General features: G+C 43.7%; 1 protein-coding gene across 2 annotated transcripts in view; it reads right to left on the reverse strand.

Moving 5' to 3' along the window:
- Positions 1–18,080, reverse strand: part of ROR2 (receptor tyrosine kinase like orphan receptor 2) — a 213,976-nt gene that overhangs the window by 25,638 nt on the left and 170,258 nt on the right. For both annotated transcript variants that reach the window (XR_010841625.1, XM_059071036.2), the window contains exons 3-4: positions 3,778–4,065; positions 2,935–2,965 (exon numbers count right to left, since the gene is read on the reverse strand). Coding sequence is in view for 1 of the 2 variants with exons in the window: in XM_059071036.2 (XP_058927019.1) it covers positions 2,935–2,965; positions 3,778–4,065 (319 nt within the window). In the remaining variant the exon portion in view is untranslated. The remainder of the gene's footprint in view (positions 1–2,934; positions 2,966–3,777; positions 4,066–18,080) is intronic.

Below are 18,080 nucleotides of genomic sequence, written 5' to 3' on the forward strand. Positions count from 1 at the left end.
GCAAAAACCCTCAAAAGAGACTTAAAAACAAGACAAAACAAAACAAAAGCTATATAGTCTCAAACCTGGAGGTATTTAAGAACATAAACTCAAAATTTAAAAAAATAGAAAACTGATAGAAATTGCCAAATCCGAAATGAGTATAGACAACTTTCATATATTTTCAGATATCTGTAACCAATGTGAACAAAAAATATAGACACTGGGCTTCCCTGGTGGCGCGGTGGTTGAGAGTCCTCCTGCCGATGCAGGAGACACAGGTTCGTGCCCCGGTCCGGGAAGATCCCACATGCCGCGGAGCGACTGGGCCCGTGAGCCATGGCCGCTGAGCCTGCGCGTCCGGAGCCTGTGCTCCGCAACTGGAGAGGCCACAACAGTGAGAGGCCCACGTACGGAAAAAAAAAAAAAAAAAAGACACTTTTAATAACACACTTAACGTATGTGATTTAATATATGAATCGAAATATTGTGTACTGGCTACCATCAGAGCACATTTATTTTTTGAAACAACAGGAAATATTCAAAAAAATTTACCATATCAAATTGGCCACAAAGAAAATCTCAACCAACTACCAACTGTAAAATACATCACAAATTCACTGATAATAATACAACAAAAATCAGAAAATAACAAAAACCAAAAGCTTATGTTGCCTGGAGGGGAAAGAGATGTAGCCAAAATGGTATTCAGAGGAAACTTTACTGTCTTAAATGCATTTGTATGAAAATTTGAAATGACTAATAAAAACTACTTTTTTAAGAAGTCAGAATGACATAAAGATCACTTGAACCACTACATACACATCAGAATGGCTCAACTTAGAAAGACCAACCAGATCTAATGCTGGCAAACAATGCAGTAACCGTAACTTTCCTACCTGCTGGTGGGCGTACAGAGTGGTACAATCACCTTAGGAAAAGGTCTGGTATTTCTTACAAAACTCAGCACACACATACCCTATAAGTCAGCACTTTTACCCTAGGTATTTACCTAGCAGAAATGAAAATACATGTCCACAAAAAACTTGTATGGGACTATCCATAGCAGCTTATTCATCAATGTCAAAAGATGGAACCTGCTCAGGTGCCCATCAAGATGAAAATGTATAAACTAACTGATATAGTCACACAAGGAAACACTATTCAGCAATAAATAGCGGCAGCCTAGTGAAACATGTACAGCATAGATGACTCTCGAGAGAATCATGTCAAGTGAAGGAAACCAGGCTCAGGTGGCTGTAGGATTTCATTTCTGTGAAGTTCTAAAACACGTAAAGCTAGCTCATGGTAGAAAAAAATCAGAACAGTTGTTGCCTGGGGAGGAGGGGAAGTGACCAGGAAGTTGCATGATGGAACTTTCTAGAGTGATAGGAATGTTCTGTGCCTGGATAAGGGTTTAGATTGCAGAGGTTTTTGCATTGTTTGGACCTTATTAATAGAATACTTAAGATCTGTGCATTTCATTGTATGTAAGTTTTAACTCAAAAAGAAGAAACAAGAATAGTAAGAACACAAATGTTGAACTCTTGTTAATAATTTCCATAATATTTCTAAATGATATCATAATCCATAATGATATCCAAAATATTTCAGGATAAGTGTACAAATATCTGCAAATTATTGTGAAATGAATAAAAGAAATAAAACAAATGATGGATGGAAACGGATGGAAAGATAGGCTAGCATAGTAAAATGTAAGCTAACACAACATTGTAAATCAATTATACTTCAATAAAATAAATTTTTGAAAAACAAAAAAAATTTAATTGTACATAAAATTAAATATGTAAGTATATTTGATATTCATATATTTAATAAATTACATTATAATTATGTGTAAATTATTTATATATTTTTCAATATATTATATATGTTTATATTATATAATATTGACTTAAATTATACATAAATAGACAACATAAGATATAGATATAAACGAAAATAAGAATTCAACTTTTGAATGACTTAAACCTTTTCGAAAGCCTCACAGATGTGCCCTGTATGCGATTTCTTCTTTCCTCACTCTATGAATGAATGATTATTAAGGAGAAATGCTTGGACACTATGGCTCAGCACAGAAAGTTCTCAAAAATCTGCCTTCTGCAAGGGGCACCTGATCTAAGCTAAGAGAGGCCCCTGCCCACCCGCCTCACCCCAATGGCCAGGGTTTATGAGGCAGCAGGGGGACACAGAGAAGCAAACACTGCTTGGCTGCCCAGCACAGCGTCTGCACCACTGCTCAGAACTTTCAGACGCGAAGCAAAGGCGTTCTGACATGCCTGAATAGTAAATGAGGAATCCAACAGCCATGGCTAACCTCGAACACAGGCGCTGAAAAAAGTGATTCTCATGGATGTGTGAGGTCTGAAGGAGAAAAGACGCTACACCAGGAAACAAGAGGCCTGAGTTCACAGCCAGAACCTGCCCGCAGGTGGGTGAAGACCCCTGAGCCAGGCTCTGAGCCTCAGTCTCCTCATCTCTGAAGTGGGTCTGAGACCCCGCCTATGGTGGAGGTTCCCTGAGGCTTGACGGGCATACATTTTGTAGACTGCAGCTGGTGATGCAGTTAGGGTGGCGCTGGGACTTCAGGGTAACTGCCTCCCTGTTTTAAATGTGTCCAGGACACCAGGGTCCTGGCAGCCCTGGCAACCTGGTCTGTACACTTACTTACACTGCCTCCAGTTGCCCTGCAAGGTCATGATCTCTGAAAGCAACTAACTATGCCTGCTTTTATGACTTTTTCCCTAACACTCAACATGGAAAATATAACAGTTTTCCAGCCAAAAGCAAGCACATTGCCATCCTTGTATGAAGTCCAGCCAACTTCTAGCAAATTCAGCAGAAACATGTGTTGGCTGGATTTAAAGCCGGGGTTCTTACATAACGGAAGCCCACAAAGAATGAGAAAATGGTTTGAGGAAAGCAAATACTTACTGAAAGTTATGATTTGGGCTGTGTGTTGGACCTAAAGGAAAAGAAAAAAGACAAGTTATTAATACTTCACGATTTGGAATAAATCTTTTTCCAATCCTGCCCGTGGTAAAGGCAACCGCAGCCTAGGGTGCTCATTTGTGGTGAGCTGTCTTCGGCCTCCAGCTCTGCCCCTGCCCAATATTGTATGCCAAGGATGGGGGAAACCACCAAGGATGGAAGGGGTGCTCTGTGTTGATGCAGAAATGTCAGGAGATATTTTGGGAGTTTTTGCTGTCTTTTCTCTCTTCTCATCTAAATTTGATTCACAAGATCTGTCTTACTGGTGACAGAACGGCTGGGGCATTGCAGGGACCTCCACAGAACTGGGATGAAAGGGACATATTCCTGCCTGCCATTTAACTGCTTCGTGCAACCTGTGACAAGCACAAGAGTACAAAACTGTCCTCACGTTCTGCTCCCTGCCCATCCTCTGGGCCGGGCTGGGTTTCTGTGGGTGGGTGGGTGGGTGGGTGCCTGTCTGGATCGCCTGGGCTTGAAGCGTGCGTCGCCAGCCTCTCCGTGGGGTGACCCCCTGACACGTAGCCTGCCTGAGATTATTATGTTCTGCACTCCAGGTTTACAGACCTCTCCACCTGCGTCTATTTTCTTTTATTACTACTACATGGGTAACAGGTTAAGCCAGGACCTCATGCACAATGGGAAAGACCTCGGGGGAGGGTATTATTGATTTCTTCTCTGCCGACTTGTGTGTGTTCAGTTTCAAACTGCGAATTAATCTGCTGCTCGGTGGCTGGGGACTTTCCTATCTGATAAGCAACACACCGGGGGACTGTCCCCACTCACCGAGCCGCACGAACAGGACGCCAGTGGCGGTGATGGTCTTCAACCCATTGGTGGCCACGCACTGGTAGTAGCCGGTGTCCGTCGTGTCCAGGTCCTGGATCCGCAGCCGAGAACCGTATTCCGTCTTGCGGATGATGATGCGCCGGGGCTCCTGCACGACCGGGGCGTCATTCTTCAGCCACCGCACGCTGGGCGGTGGGTTTCCGGCCACCTTGCAGTGCAGAATCGCTGTCTGGCCTTGGACTATGGTGATATTGTTAACCGGCTCCAGAAAATTCAGAAAGTACCCTGCAAAGGAGAACAGTCAGAGAGGAGCAAACGTCCATGAGGGCTGGGAGAGAAGGCTGCCTGGGGCTCCTTCTTGGAACTGCTTGGGGAAGGTTTTGATTTTCCTCTCACATAGGTAGAGTCCATTCTCGTTATTTGGGGTAATTTCTAGAATGTTCTAGAATGTTGCCTCAAACACTGAATGAGAGAATACGGAATCACTGCTCCTGGGGAAACACAGGGTTAGGTTCCTGTGAGCCTCTGGTCACAGCATTCTAATCAACCGATCCATAAAGAACCTTGTTTTATTGTGCTCTGTTTAAAGACACCTTATCTAATTAGTATTGTTGATTCATTAACATTGATCTCACGACCAACAGACCAATAACTTGTGTCTGAAGGAAGCTTATCTAACACACATGCTTTCTCCATAAGGCACATATTGTGCTTAGGACACCAGACAGCACTTCAGCACCATTACTGGGGGCATTTTAAATGGCAAATTACCAACAAAAAGTACAAAAATGCAAAAAACATGGGACTAAATAGACCACGAGAAGGACATTTGTTTACAGTATGAGTTGGGACATTAGGCACTAGAATGTCATTTTGTTCAGGCTCAGACAGGAATGCGTGCATTGAGCAATTCAAAATTTTCACTGCTCTGGGCATGTCTATGAATGACCATGAAAGTGCTGTGAGAACTGATTTGGGGGTTAAAAATACACTTTAGGTAATAAGCCAACTTGCAAATATGGAATCTGCGAATAATGAGAATCAACTTTACTTCTTTCTGAAAGCACTAAGTCTAATCTCACTAAACTTATAATGCAAATTCATATTCAGAAAGTCCATCCTCCCTCTACCACACCATCAAGCATAAGCCGCAATAAGGAAAGTAGAAAAAGAAAGCATGTGACAAAACAGAGATATCCTCAAAAACAAGCTAATCATTGGTCTGAACAGAACAAAAATAACAAGGCTGAGCGTTGCTGCCCACTGCACCCAGGGCAGGAGCAGGAAGAAGCCGTCCAGGGCTCGCTCACAGGAAGGAAAACAGGGCCTAAAAGTACCTGAAATACAGAGCTAGTGGGGCTGGAAACACTGCCCAGGAATGTGGGGCTCCAGTTCAACCACAGGCAAGAGCTTCTCAGCTGGTGACAAAGGCCACTGGGAACAAGAGGAAGTAAGGCAGACAGCGGTGGGGAGGGGGAGGGGTGTGTGTGTGTGTGTGTGTGTGTGTGTGTGTGTGTGTGTGTGTGGTGTAGATCAGGGGCTGGGGGATACTCTCTGTCAAGATAAACATGCACACTAAAATTCCAACACCAAAAAACCCCGCTGAGGCTAGACAGACAAGACAATAATAAGGAGATTGAACTTACTACAGACAAAACCAAGACAATAGAGCAATCGAAAAAGCCTATAAAGCATATTCAAGTTCTAAATCTTTTGGCTTGATTTCTGGTTGGTCCCTATTCTTTTCTAATGAAGTGAAACATTGAAAGATGGCACATATCTGTATTACTGATTTAACTGGATGAAAAATTATAGGATTTCTAGTGGACCCTGGGGATAAGTTTCACAGGATGAATGATGGCTCAGATGTTGGGTGATTGGAGATAGCTGAGCAGGTGGGAGGTTGTGAATTTCAAGATGAAGGGACATTTTCCTTCACAGGGGAGAGTGGATAGATATCGGTCTAGAGAGGTGTCTCTAACTAGTACTGATTACTATTTATGAATATTATTAACAACATCATTAGGTTCTACCTTGATTCTCTGCTAGCCAACCCTTTCTCAGTGCACTCAAGTTGAGGAAGAGAATTCTTACTGATGACACAAAGCTGGAAGGTAACTAAAATGTCGATGACAAACACCTGAAAAGAGGCTGAATCAAGCAGTGTGACATCTTGGATGTCAGGGCTGGTCATTATCAGCACAAGCTCAACTTGGAGAGACCTGCATTCCTGAGGCTTCTGCACTAGACCCGGCAACTTTGAAAACAAAATGAGATCTGATTTGACATTCTGAAGCGGTTACTTTGGTATAATCCGGGCTGCCCAGATTACAGCGAACACATTGTTTCACTATGTTCTGGCCAGAGCCCAAGCACTTACAAGTTGCTTAAGATTCAAATGCTTCATTAAGGTCTCATGACACTAAAATGCACAGTAGGGCATATAAAATAGTCATCAAATTATAATTTAAAATAGCAAATGACAGATTAAATCACCATGATCTCTTCTTCCTGGCATAAGTTTAATTATAATTCTCATTTCTACCCTGATGACAGTTTTTCCAAAGGCCTTTGACAAACCATGGCTTGCTGGGAGACACAGGCAATGGCTTCGTGTAAAGGCAGATTGTAAGGATCTGTGTCTCCAAGAACTAGCAAAAACCTAAAAGGAGCAGGCCCAGGGGTTCTGAGGGCTGAGACAGGGTGGTCGCTGCTGGTTCTTATCTCATCCATTTGGGGGACTGGCTTGAGAGTAGTTCTGCTACCACCTTCCTCCATTTGCATACATAACTTGGGACGTCTCCATCGATAGGCCAAAAATCTTGAAAGATAGAGAAGAATCTTCTTCAACATGGAAAAAGTATTTGTCTAGAAAGGGAAGAAAGGGAGGGAAGCACTCAGAGGAGAAAGTTAAGGAGACAGTTCCTTTTGTACAACATAGAAGGAAACCTGGGGAGAGTCCAGGACTGTCCAGTTACTCTAAATATAGACCCTTAGTGTCTACTTATTTTCAAGAATATCTTTTTTACACTGAATGGGTACGGAAACGTGGAGCTCTTCTTCACTGTTCCCACCAACAGCTTCTCCTACACCCCTGACTGACAAATTGACAGCGGTTTAGACAGTCTTTCGTAGGGCGCTGTGAAACCATCTATTAGGCTTAATCCAGAGATGGTGCTGGTATTTCCCTTTCCGATGCTTTATCAACACTAGCTCACAAGGACTAAAGAAATCCACAGGTGCTGGAATCAAGCACCTTACACAGTTGATTTAATCTTTAAAGCGCTCTTGGCTATATCTGTTTATGTGAAATGTACAGAATAGGTAAATCCAGAGACAGAAAATAGATGAGTGGTTGCCAGAGGCTGGGGGAAGGGAAATTAGGGAGTGACTCTTAATGGGTATGGGGTCTCACTTTGGGATGATGAAAATGTCTGGAACTAGAGAGCAGTGATGGTTGTACAGCATTACAAGTGTAGTCCTGGGGTCAGGAAATGCCTGCTGAGGAGGGATGGGCAAGGTGAGACCAGGTGAACAAATCACAGACAAGCAGGTAGAGGGGAGGTGGAGACGTCAGGAAAAGGGGAAGGGGACCACTCTCTTGAAAGCATCCTTCCCAGAGTGCTGGCAACCACCCTCAGTTTTGCTCAGACCCCGGGGTAAGCCTTCCACTGATTTCCTCCCCAATTTATCCAGATTCCCTTCACTCTCAACCAGATGAACACGCACTCCTAAAGCCACACCTTCCTCAATCTACAAAAAATGAAGGAGAATCTAGTGAAGTGATCTAGTCCACATGGGGAGTTCTTGCCAACTCTTCTCGATCCTACACCGTCTAAACCAGTGGGGTTCAACAGTGTCTTCACATTGGGGTCACCTGGAAGCTTATAATATACATCCAGCTGTGCAATTTGTCAAAACTCTTAAGTGTGCAGCCCGAGCTAAGAGTCCCTGCTCTGAAGCGCTGAGGAGAAAGAAAAGCAACAATTCCAGTGAACGAAACCCATCCAAGAATGAACTTAGAGCAGACCCGAAACAACACTGAGAAGCATCGCTGGAGGGCACGGTAGGACTGCTGGAAAGAATACCTGGGGAGGTTCTGAGTGCAATGGCATATAAGAGGGCTGTCCAGCTGGGAATGGACAAAAAGTCAGGATGTCCACAGACAGCACCCATGTCCTGACTTACGCCTTGAATCAGCCTCCTTCATGCTCTGCAGGAAGCTCAGAGAGACCAAAACTATGGGTCAATAACATGGTAACTTCATACATTCATAGCTCCCTCCCTAGGCAGGTGAGTAAAAGTGAGCCTTTAGGAAGAAATCAGAAAGACAGATAATGAAGAAAAGCTAATTTATACCCATGGTATCAAGGCTTCTGGAATGTTCTTTCCCTTCCTACATTCTCCCCCACTGGAAGGGAAGGGGGTCCCTTGTTTTTCCTAAAACACACCCAACTGATCCCTCATTGTACAGTCAGCCAAGAACCCCTAGTCTTCTGATCTTTTCTATTTCTCATAAGTTAATTCTCTGCCAGAAAGTCACCACCACAGAGGGTGTTCCCAGCTGCCTCTATTCATTTCTAACCTTGCCCCCCACCCCACTGATCTTGGCTTGTTGCTATGTCAAAGTCACATGCGTTAAATTACGATGACTGAAATACATTTTGACATCAAGAATAACAAATGTTACTTTGACAGGGGGGCAAGTTTCTCAATTTCATGGCTATTTCTCTTCCATCCTGATAAGTTCCATTTAAAAATTGGGATAGGACGATGGAGAGAGAACTGCATTTATTATAGGAAAACTATTATATTTCTACGTATTGTACTAATTTCCTGTTGTTGCTGTAACATGTTAGCACAAACAGCGTGAAACAACACAAATTTACTACCATACAGTTCTGCAGGTTGGAGGTCCGAAAATCAATGTGTCAGCAGGGCTGTATTCCTTCTGGAGGCTCTGGGACAGTCTTCCTCCTTGCCTTTCCTGGCTTCTGGAGGCCACCTGCATGCCCTGGCTCATAGTGCCTTCCTTGTATCACTCCAACTTCTATTTCCATCATCACATCTCTGTTGAGTGACTCTGACCCTCCTGTCTCTCTCTTATAAGGACCTCTGTAATTACATTGGCCCACCTGGATCATCCAGGATCATTTTCCATCTCAAAATCCTGAACTTAGTCCCATCTGCCAAGTCCCTGTTCCTTGAAAGGTGACATGCCTCTGAGTTCCAGGACTTAGGACATGGACATCTTTGGGAGGCCATTATTCTGTCCCTCATGTATATTTTTCTTTTCTCTTGCCACTTTACTGAACTACCCTAGTTATAAGAGTTTCTGAGTTGTCTTAGATTTTCGATGTAGATTTTCTTCAAATAACAATAATACAGCCTTTATACTTCCAAAGTTCATACTGCTCCTATCTCCTCTTGCCTCCTCTTCAATATTATTTTTGAGCTAATAATTTTTAATACTGAAATGTTGCAGAGAAAAATACGGATATTAACATAGTAGTTCCCACGTACACAACATCAAGATTTTACACAAATATTTTACCATATTTGACTTACAACACTTAAAAAATAAGACATTCTGGAATGTAACTAAAGCACATCCTTCCCTATTTGTCCTTTCCAGAGAACTACACTATTCCAATTCATATTTGTATTATTTTATATTTTTAGAATTTTCTCTGAAAGATCATCTTTGCTAGTTGCTTTTTTTCACTCAAAGTCAGCTTGGGATTTACCTATGTTGATGTAGTTCATTTATTTTAATTACTGTATAATATTCCACTGTACAAACAAACCACAATTTCTTTATCCATTTCCCAATTCTGGAGCAGTAAATCATTTCCACATTTTTGCTAATACAGTGTTTAATGACCATCTTTATACACCTCAACTTGTACATGTATGGGAATAACCTCGAAAGCATCCACCTGGATGCATTAGTGATAAGTCATAGGGCCTTGAAATCTTTCATCAATCTAGGTCTCAAAAGTGCCTGAGTTAAAATATTTCTCCTACAACTTTGCCAGCATTTGGTGTTTGGGGGCTTTAAAATGTTGGCCAATATTTTGGACATGAAATAGTGCTGTTGTTCTGGGTTGTATCTTAAGGATTCCTCATGAGCTCAAGAGTCTTTAAGAAGGTTTACCAGTCCTTGAGGCTCTCCTTCTGTAGCTGTTCATTCAAATCTTTATTTTCCTAACTTCTCCTAATAAATTTTCTATCTTTTTCCATTTCTAATGTATGCATTAAATATGAATTTTTCAAGTTCTTATTTAGCCATCAAATAAATTATTTTATTTAATCCCATGTGGTTGGTCAGACCCCAGTTATCTTGTAATATATAATTTTTTTGGTTGAGTTATTAAAGGTGTGCTTTAATTGCACTGTTGTCACAAAACATAGTCTGTGTGATGATAATTCTTTGATACCACTGAGATTTGCTTGCACAAACACCACGATTTCAAGGAATAAACAGAAAATGAAACATGAAACAAAAAAAAAAAAGAGAGATTTGCTTTACAGCCTAGTGCAGAGTCAATTCCTAAAATGTCCCACATTTGATTGGTAAGAATGTGTTTTCTCTAATTGCTCAGTGCAGGTGTTTATATATGCCCAATAGGTTAAGCTTGTCAATTTGTTGCTCACATTTTTAACACAGTTATCTATTAGTTTCAATGAGATATGTGTTAATTGATACTGTATATGGCAAATAGCCATTAATAATTCTGTGAGGTTGTGCTTATATATTGGAAACTATGTTGCTGGGTGCAATAAACCCCCAGTTTATTATATCGTCTAGTCTTTACATCACTATGTAAGGCTTCTGTGTCTAAAACACCATTTAGTTTGATAGTAATGTACCTATTTCAGAGTACTTTTTGTTAATGCAGTCCTACTCTATATTTTTATTTTTTTAATGATTTTTATGTTTATATACTAGACGTGAATCTTGTAAACAATGTATAATTTAACATGTTAATTTATAAGTCTGTATGTGTTAACCTATGAGTTTCTTAACTGATGGGTTTATTTTTAAAGTGTTAATTTTGCTTCTTAATTTTCTCTTCCAATTTTCTACTCATTTTTTTTTTCTTTATTCTCCCATTACTTGTTTGAAAGTTAGGCTTAAGTGGCTAGCTTTACTACTTTTTATAGGCATACCTAATTTGACAAAGTCTCCCAAATACAAGCGCCTTGAAAGCTGTGAGCTGCAATCACCCCCCAGCCACCAGAGCTTTGAGTCATTGCTTCCCAGTGTTTAGTTACACTCCATTTGTACATCCCCAGGGGTCATTATTACTGATGATTTTTACTAACAGAATTTCTTTAGATTTGCCAACCTGGTTACCAAGTTCTTTCCTTGCCAAGTCTGCCTGCATCTCACTCCTTCCTCCTGGTTCAGCTGAGCTCTTCCTGATTCTCATCCGCTCTTTGGGTAAAGGACTGAGGTTGTAAACACTCTTACTCTTGGTCGAAAATTACTTGTTACTTTCACACTTGAATAATAGCTTAGCTGGGTACAGAATTCTAGACTGACAATTTCAGTACTGTCCTCTGTCTTTTGTGGTTTTGTTACAAGTTCTGCTGTTCCTTTGTGGGTAATCTGACCTTTCCCCTCTTTGGCTACTTTTCATATTTCCCCTTGTCTTTGCCATTCCGAAGTGTCATTAGCTATGAATTTAGTTTTATTTTAGCCTCAACTGGCCTCTGTGCCATTTCCAACATCTGAAGATTCATGCCTTCCATCAATTCTGTAAAATTCTCTACCAGTATCTCATGAAATATTGTTTCTCCCTTCCCCTTTGTGTCTCCTTTGAAATCTCCTTCTTGATATATGCTGAATTTCTTTATGTGATTCCTCCAAACTATTCACCTACTTTCATATTTCCTGTCCTCTTATAATCTTTAGCTAAGCACAATCTACTGTTCATCAAGTTTTCTCATTTCATCTACTACATTTTTCATTTCTAGAAGGTCTCTTTGTTTCCTTTTCAAACCCACCGCTGCTTTTTCTTCCTTTATCATTAATCCTTCTGGCTTCATTGTTTACTAGCTCATCACTCATCCTGGGCCTCTCTGAGTGTACTTTGTAATTTTTCACGGCAGGGCTGGTTTTTCTGTGGGAATCCCTTTAGGACTGGGTTCCTGCAACAGGCAGTGTCAAATGTTCACATTGATTCTTGGGCTTAGGATTCCCCCACAATATTCTGGTAATGTAAATTTGGTTTCCTGAGGTGTGGCTCCAAGTCTGATTTCTCATGGGAAAGCCCTCTGTGTTTCCCACCTTGAACCAGGCTTCAGGCAAGCCCTCTTCTCACCCTCCTGGGCTAAAGAATGAAAATTCCCCCATTTCCTTAGGTCTCCTAGGACTTAGCCACGGTGCCATATCTACAACATCTCTGATCTCTGCCTCATGGGTTGCCTTCTGGCATGATATTGAAACCCAAGCGTGAAAACATACTAAAGGCAGAGGTAACAGAGAACCTGTTTCCAGTGGACACCACTCCTGCCCTCACAGTCAGATCAATGATTAACGATTTTTTTTTTTTTACCCCAACTTACCATCCACATATTCACCAACTTGGTCAAATGACTAAGGTGTTTGAGGATCTTCTTGTTTACCAGATCACACTGACTAGCCTGGGAGGAGATAAGGAAAGCCATGTGTACTAGGGTCATGAGGTCACAGGGCTTTGATTGGTGGGAAATAAAACAACCTTCCTAGAAGGGCAGGTGATGAGGGGACCCTGAGAGCCGGCGCAGAGGACAAAGCTGCTCATCCCAGAAGGAAGTATTTACAGGCCAATAAATCTGATGGGGGCAGTGGCAGGGGCTCAGACCTTCCCACTGAGCTGCCTAGTGGTCTGCACGGAACCAGCAGCAGAAAGAGTTGGAGGAGGGGAGCTTAACAGGGGGAGCAACAGGGTCAGAGGAGGGTGTGAGACTAGAAAGGATGGAAATCAGAGAAAATGAGAAAAACAGGGGGAAATGAAATTAAAGGACCTGAGAGATGGAGAAAAGTAACAGTGTTTGGTGGAGAACAGGGTGCTGTGGGTTGAACTGTGTCCCCCAGTGAGATAGAGGTGCTGGAACCTGTGACTGTGACCTTACCTGGAAATTGAGTCATTGCAGATGTAATCAAATTGAGATGAGGACATATGGGTGGGACCTAATCCAAAGGCTGGTGCCTTTTTTTTTTTTTTGGCGGTACGCGGGCCTCTCACTGTTGTGGCCTCTCCTGTTGCGGAGCACAGGCTCCGGACGCGCAGGCTCAGTGGCCATGGCCCAGGGGCCCAGCCGCTCCGCGGCATGTGGGATCTTCCCGGACTGGGGCACGAACCCGTGTCCCCTGCATCAGCAGGCAGACTCCCAACCAACTGTGCCACCAGGGAAGCCCCAAAGGCTGGTGTCCTTTAAAGAGGGACATTTGGATACAGACACAGAGAAGATCACGTGAAAACAGAGGCAGAGATTGGAGTAATGCGGCCCCAAACCCAGGAACTGCACGGACTGCCGGCAATGCCAGAAGCTCAGAGACATGGACGGTTTCTCCCTCAGAGGCTCCAGAAGGCACTAACCCTGCCAACACTTTCATTTTGGACTTCTGGCTGTCATAACTGTGAGAATAAATTTCTGTTGTTTAGGAACCTAGTTTGTGGTACTTTGTTATGACAGCACTTGGAAAATACTGCAGGGGGCTCGAGGGATTGAGGAAGAAAAGCAGAAGAGAGGGAGAAGGAAGGAGACCATTTGACAAACAGGGTGACACTCACATCCTTTCAAAGGGACAGGGACACAGATATATTCACACACACACACACACACACACACACACACACACACACACATACACACACACACTTGGAGGGTTCAGGCATAGGAAGACAGACCCAGACCCAGAAAACCAGATGCAGGCACGGGCAGGCTCAGAGAGAGAAAAGCACACACAAAAACCAGGCGTCTGGGAGTACATAGGAGTTGGTGCATATCAGGGGTGGGTCATAGGGAGAGAAAAACACACACACACACACACACAGACGCACACACCTGGGACAGATGTTAGACAAGCACACATGAACAAGCCCCCTACAGTTTGGTGTTCAAACTCAGTGGGCTGAAAAAGAATGACTGCCTCTCGGTCACCTTCAATAGGGACAACAATGGATCGTCCAGCCAGACAATGGCCACCAGTTGCCACGACTATATCCCAGCTGAAGTGCAGGTCTCCAGCAGCTACCCTGGGAGCGTGAGTGGGGGACACTGAGAAGGAGAAGCAGAGAGGAAGGCCTGGAGGCAGAGACTGGCCCCATGCTCCTGGAAGCAGGCTGTGTCCCCGCCCTCCCCAGAGTGGGCTCCCGTGCACATGTATGAGCTCCTGTGCTGCCCAATCCGCCCTGGACAACATGACTGTGTACATTGCAAAATCTCTCATCTGTAGGTTGAGGCTTTCTCCCAACACGGCTCAGTTTGTCCAGATCCCAGGCAGCCCAATGGGCTCTGCAAATTCACAGCCGGCAGGAGGATCAGGGGAGCTCAAAGAGCAGCCTTCACCTCGAGAGTGGCCAGGGATCAGAGCCGGGAAACCCATGTTAGATCTGTCCAGAGGAAGTGGGGCAACATTTTAGGCCCTCCACTCACTGTCTGGGGGAGCCCCAGGTTTCCATGACCAGCCAGGGGACACCCAGAGGGGAGGTGCCAAGTTTCCAGCCACAGACTTAACGCTAACTGTGTCTGCAAGCAGGGTGCTGTTTTCAAGTTTACCCTGTCAGCCCTGGAGACCCTCACTCTCTAGTAAACTGCAGGAGACAATCACACACACATTCACACACACACCAAGAGTTCCAGAATAAAACAGAAATGCACCCAACATATATGCTAATCAATCCTCGTGTCCTTTGTGAATCGGAAACCAGGCACCCAGTAAACAGACATCATCTTCATGCCAACATGGTGAACTCTGTTGATGGCTTTTTTTCTCTCTCCCAGGAAATTTTAGTTCAGCACTGCAGCACAGCGTGTCACAAATAGCAGGGGGCAGCCTGGTGAGTAAGGCATCGACTCCTGCCCTGTGATTTAGAATGCCCTTCAGATCACCTCTCATTGCAACACATCCTCAAGTGGGGAAGAGTCAGGAATTCCCCTTCTGTTTTCAGTGGGGATGATGAGCAGCCCTTCTCCTAAGACAGGAGACACAAGCAAGAGAGTCTATTTTTGGAGGCTGCAGGACATACAAGATGAGTACCACCCGTCCGGGCTCTCAGAAATGATCCACTTCCCACACACATTCCAAAGTACTGATTTTACAAAACCGGAGATGTGTTACATATGCATTTAAAATACAGCCTTGGAACAAAAGAGCAAATGGTTTCTAGGCCAAATGCACGCTTCTGTAAGTATAATAATAATAAATAGTGTGTCTAATATAGCAAAGAATATAAAACTCCTGTTAAATATCACTATAACCGGAGTCGTAAGCCTTAAGTCCTAACAGTGACAGTACTTTGGAATACAGAAATTTCAGGCAAACGTTTCAGCTGTAAATCACAGTGTCTTTTGTATTCATTTTTTCCTTCTAGACTCTGGGATCTCTCTCTCTCTGAATACCAGCCACCAATTATATGTTAAGTGCTCAATCTTGGCCCAGTGCATTTGAACTCAAATGCTTTTTACGCTTGTAACTAATTCTCAGATCCTGTTTTGCTTGGTGACAGACTGGCCCGCTGGCCGTTTCCACCTGCCTACAATTTTACAGATGCGTGGGCATCATAAATGGTAACTGGGTTAAAGAAATAGCTCAGACAGTCCATTCGGCTATTATTATTTTTTATATATGATTTAAGCCAAATGTGGCCAAGTAGTAATGCTCCCTGAAGCTCTTTAAACAAAAAAAAATGCGTGGAATAATAAGTTTGGCATTGCCAGGCCAGTTCCTTCCGTCACTGAGGGTGCGAGAAGGAGGTCAGGGGATCAGAAAGGAAGAGTGGATTGAGTCCTCTTTTGTGCAAGAGCCATAACCCATAAGGAAGTAAAATCACACAACAGGACCAGAGAATTGGGTTGCAAGGGAATAACTGAGGCCCCTTGGTCTCCCTGGGGGGCCATTCACCAGGGTCCTGTCCCTGAGGGGCTGCTGCGGTCTCGATGCCTAGAAACTGATGGACACACTGAAAATCATAACTGTGATAAAGACAAATGGCCTCAGCATCCAGCCACTGCTTTTTGGGTGAGAGCTATACACTAAGCCCTTCCATCCCTCCAATGGCTGGGGGTGAGATGTGGCCGAGAGCAGTGCCCAGACCCCAACAGGATGGTGGAGCACCACCCAATCCAGGCCTGTCTTCTGGCCAAGCCAAGCACGGACCCGCTGCACTCACCATGCTTCACTATCCGGTGCTGCCACCACAGAAAAGGGGCCCAGCTTGCTGTGGTCCTCTGCATCCTTTTTTACTGCCTTTTTACAAGCGTGCGCACATGCTCACAGACACGTACGTGTACACACGCACGCACACCCCCTTGACAAGTTAACTTCTGTAATTGGTATTTCTGTGCCCTGGAGAAGCTTCCAAACTCTAACTGAAACTCCCCTCAGCCCTGCACACACACTGATGTGCACACAGTTGTAACACAATCACAAGTGGGTTAACAAAATCAAGAGGCAATCCAATCCTAACTAAGCAGAGGACATTAGAAAGCGTCCTGTTCTAGGCTTGAGAAATTGCTCGAATACCAAAAAGGAGGTCAAGGAATCCCACCCAAGCCACTGAAGCTGACTTATTAATGTTTGGCGCTTACGGCTAGTTGGCAATAAAGTTTCTATGACCGTTCAGCCCATGGTCATTTCAGCACCTCGATTAGCAAATGCATCTTCCAACCAAGTGGACCAAGAATCCAGTGGCTGCTTCTGCCTCCCAGAGGGCAGCTGTGAACCCTCGGCTTGAAGAACAGCGGTAGCCAGTGCAGCACTCCCTCCTGGCCCCTGCACATCCCAGCCCATGCCCACAAGGAGGCCCCAATCTGCCTGGAGGGAGACGTCTGCACATCTAAACAAAGCCCCAGAGCACATTTTCCCAAGGGAATATTAGCGTCCACAGAATGACTGCAGGTTGGATTTTAGGCTGTTACTTGGCTCGTCCACTTATTTACCCAGCCACACCTCACTCCTAATTCCCCCCCACTTCCCCTCCATCATCCTCCAGAGCTGCCAGGGAGATCTTCACAGAGAGTAAATCAGGTTACACCATGTCCCAGGCTTTCCAGAGTGAAGGGCATCTCTTACGATGAAATAGAGCTTTCTCCTGCCATCTAAACAGCTTGTGCACGCTCTCCTAGGGCTGCCCAACAGAACTTTCTTTGATAATGGAATGCTCTAGATCTGTACTGCCCATATCATGGTGGCTTCTAGCTACAGGTGGCCCCTGAGCACTTGAAATATAGCTAGTAAGACCAAGGAACTGGAGTCAATTTTATTTAATTTTAATTGACTTAAATTTAAAGACCCACACGTGGCTGATGGCCATGGTACTGGACCCAAAAACCTCTCCAACCTCAGCTCCGCCAGCCCATAAGCCCCCACTTTCTCCCAGCTGCCCCAGCACACCTGTTTCACTAAGGAAATGTTTATAGTTTTGATGAAATCCAATTTATCAATTTTTCCTTTTATGAATCATACATTTGGCATCAACTCTAAGAATTCTTTGCCTAGCCTGAGATCCCAAAGATGAATTTCTCCTATTTTTTTCTAAAAGTTTTATAATATTGTACATTTAAGTTGACAATCTATTTTGTATTAATTTTTTTATAAGGTATGAGATTAAAAAATAATTTTTTATTTGGGTATAGTTGTTTTACAATGCTGTGTTAGTTTCTCCTATACAGCGAAGTAGAGTTCCCTGTGCTGTACAGCAGGTTCTTATTAGTTATCTATTTTATACATATTAGTGTATATATGTCAATCCCAATCTCCCAGTTTATCCCCCCCACCCCTCTTTCCCCCCTTGGTGTCCACACGTTTGTTCGCTGGCCTCAGGGTCTTTTCACAGGCTTCTGCCTTGGCCCCAGACACACCCTCCCCCCACCTTCTTTTAGCCAATGTCAGCTCTTCAGACCTCAGCACAACATTCTTTCCTTAAACCCCAAGACACCCTTTCCTCTCCTTCCAGTTCACCACGTCCTCGTTTCTTCCTTCAAACTACTCATCACAACTCCTAGTTTTATAACTTAACAGTTTTCCCTTACGATGCCAATTCCCCAGTCCAGTAAACTCTGAGAGGCAGAGACACACTTGTTTT

This window comes from Kogia breviceps, chromosome 8 (assembly GCF_026419965.1).
Source record: "Kogia breviceps isolate mKogBre1 chromosome 8, mKogBre1 haplotype 1, whole genome shotgun sequence".
Lineage (NCBI taxonomy): Eukaryota > Metazoa > Chordata > Mammalia > Artiodactyla > Physeteridae > Kogia > Kogia breviceps.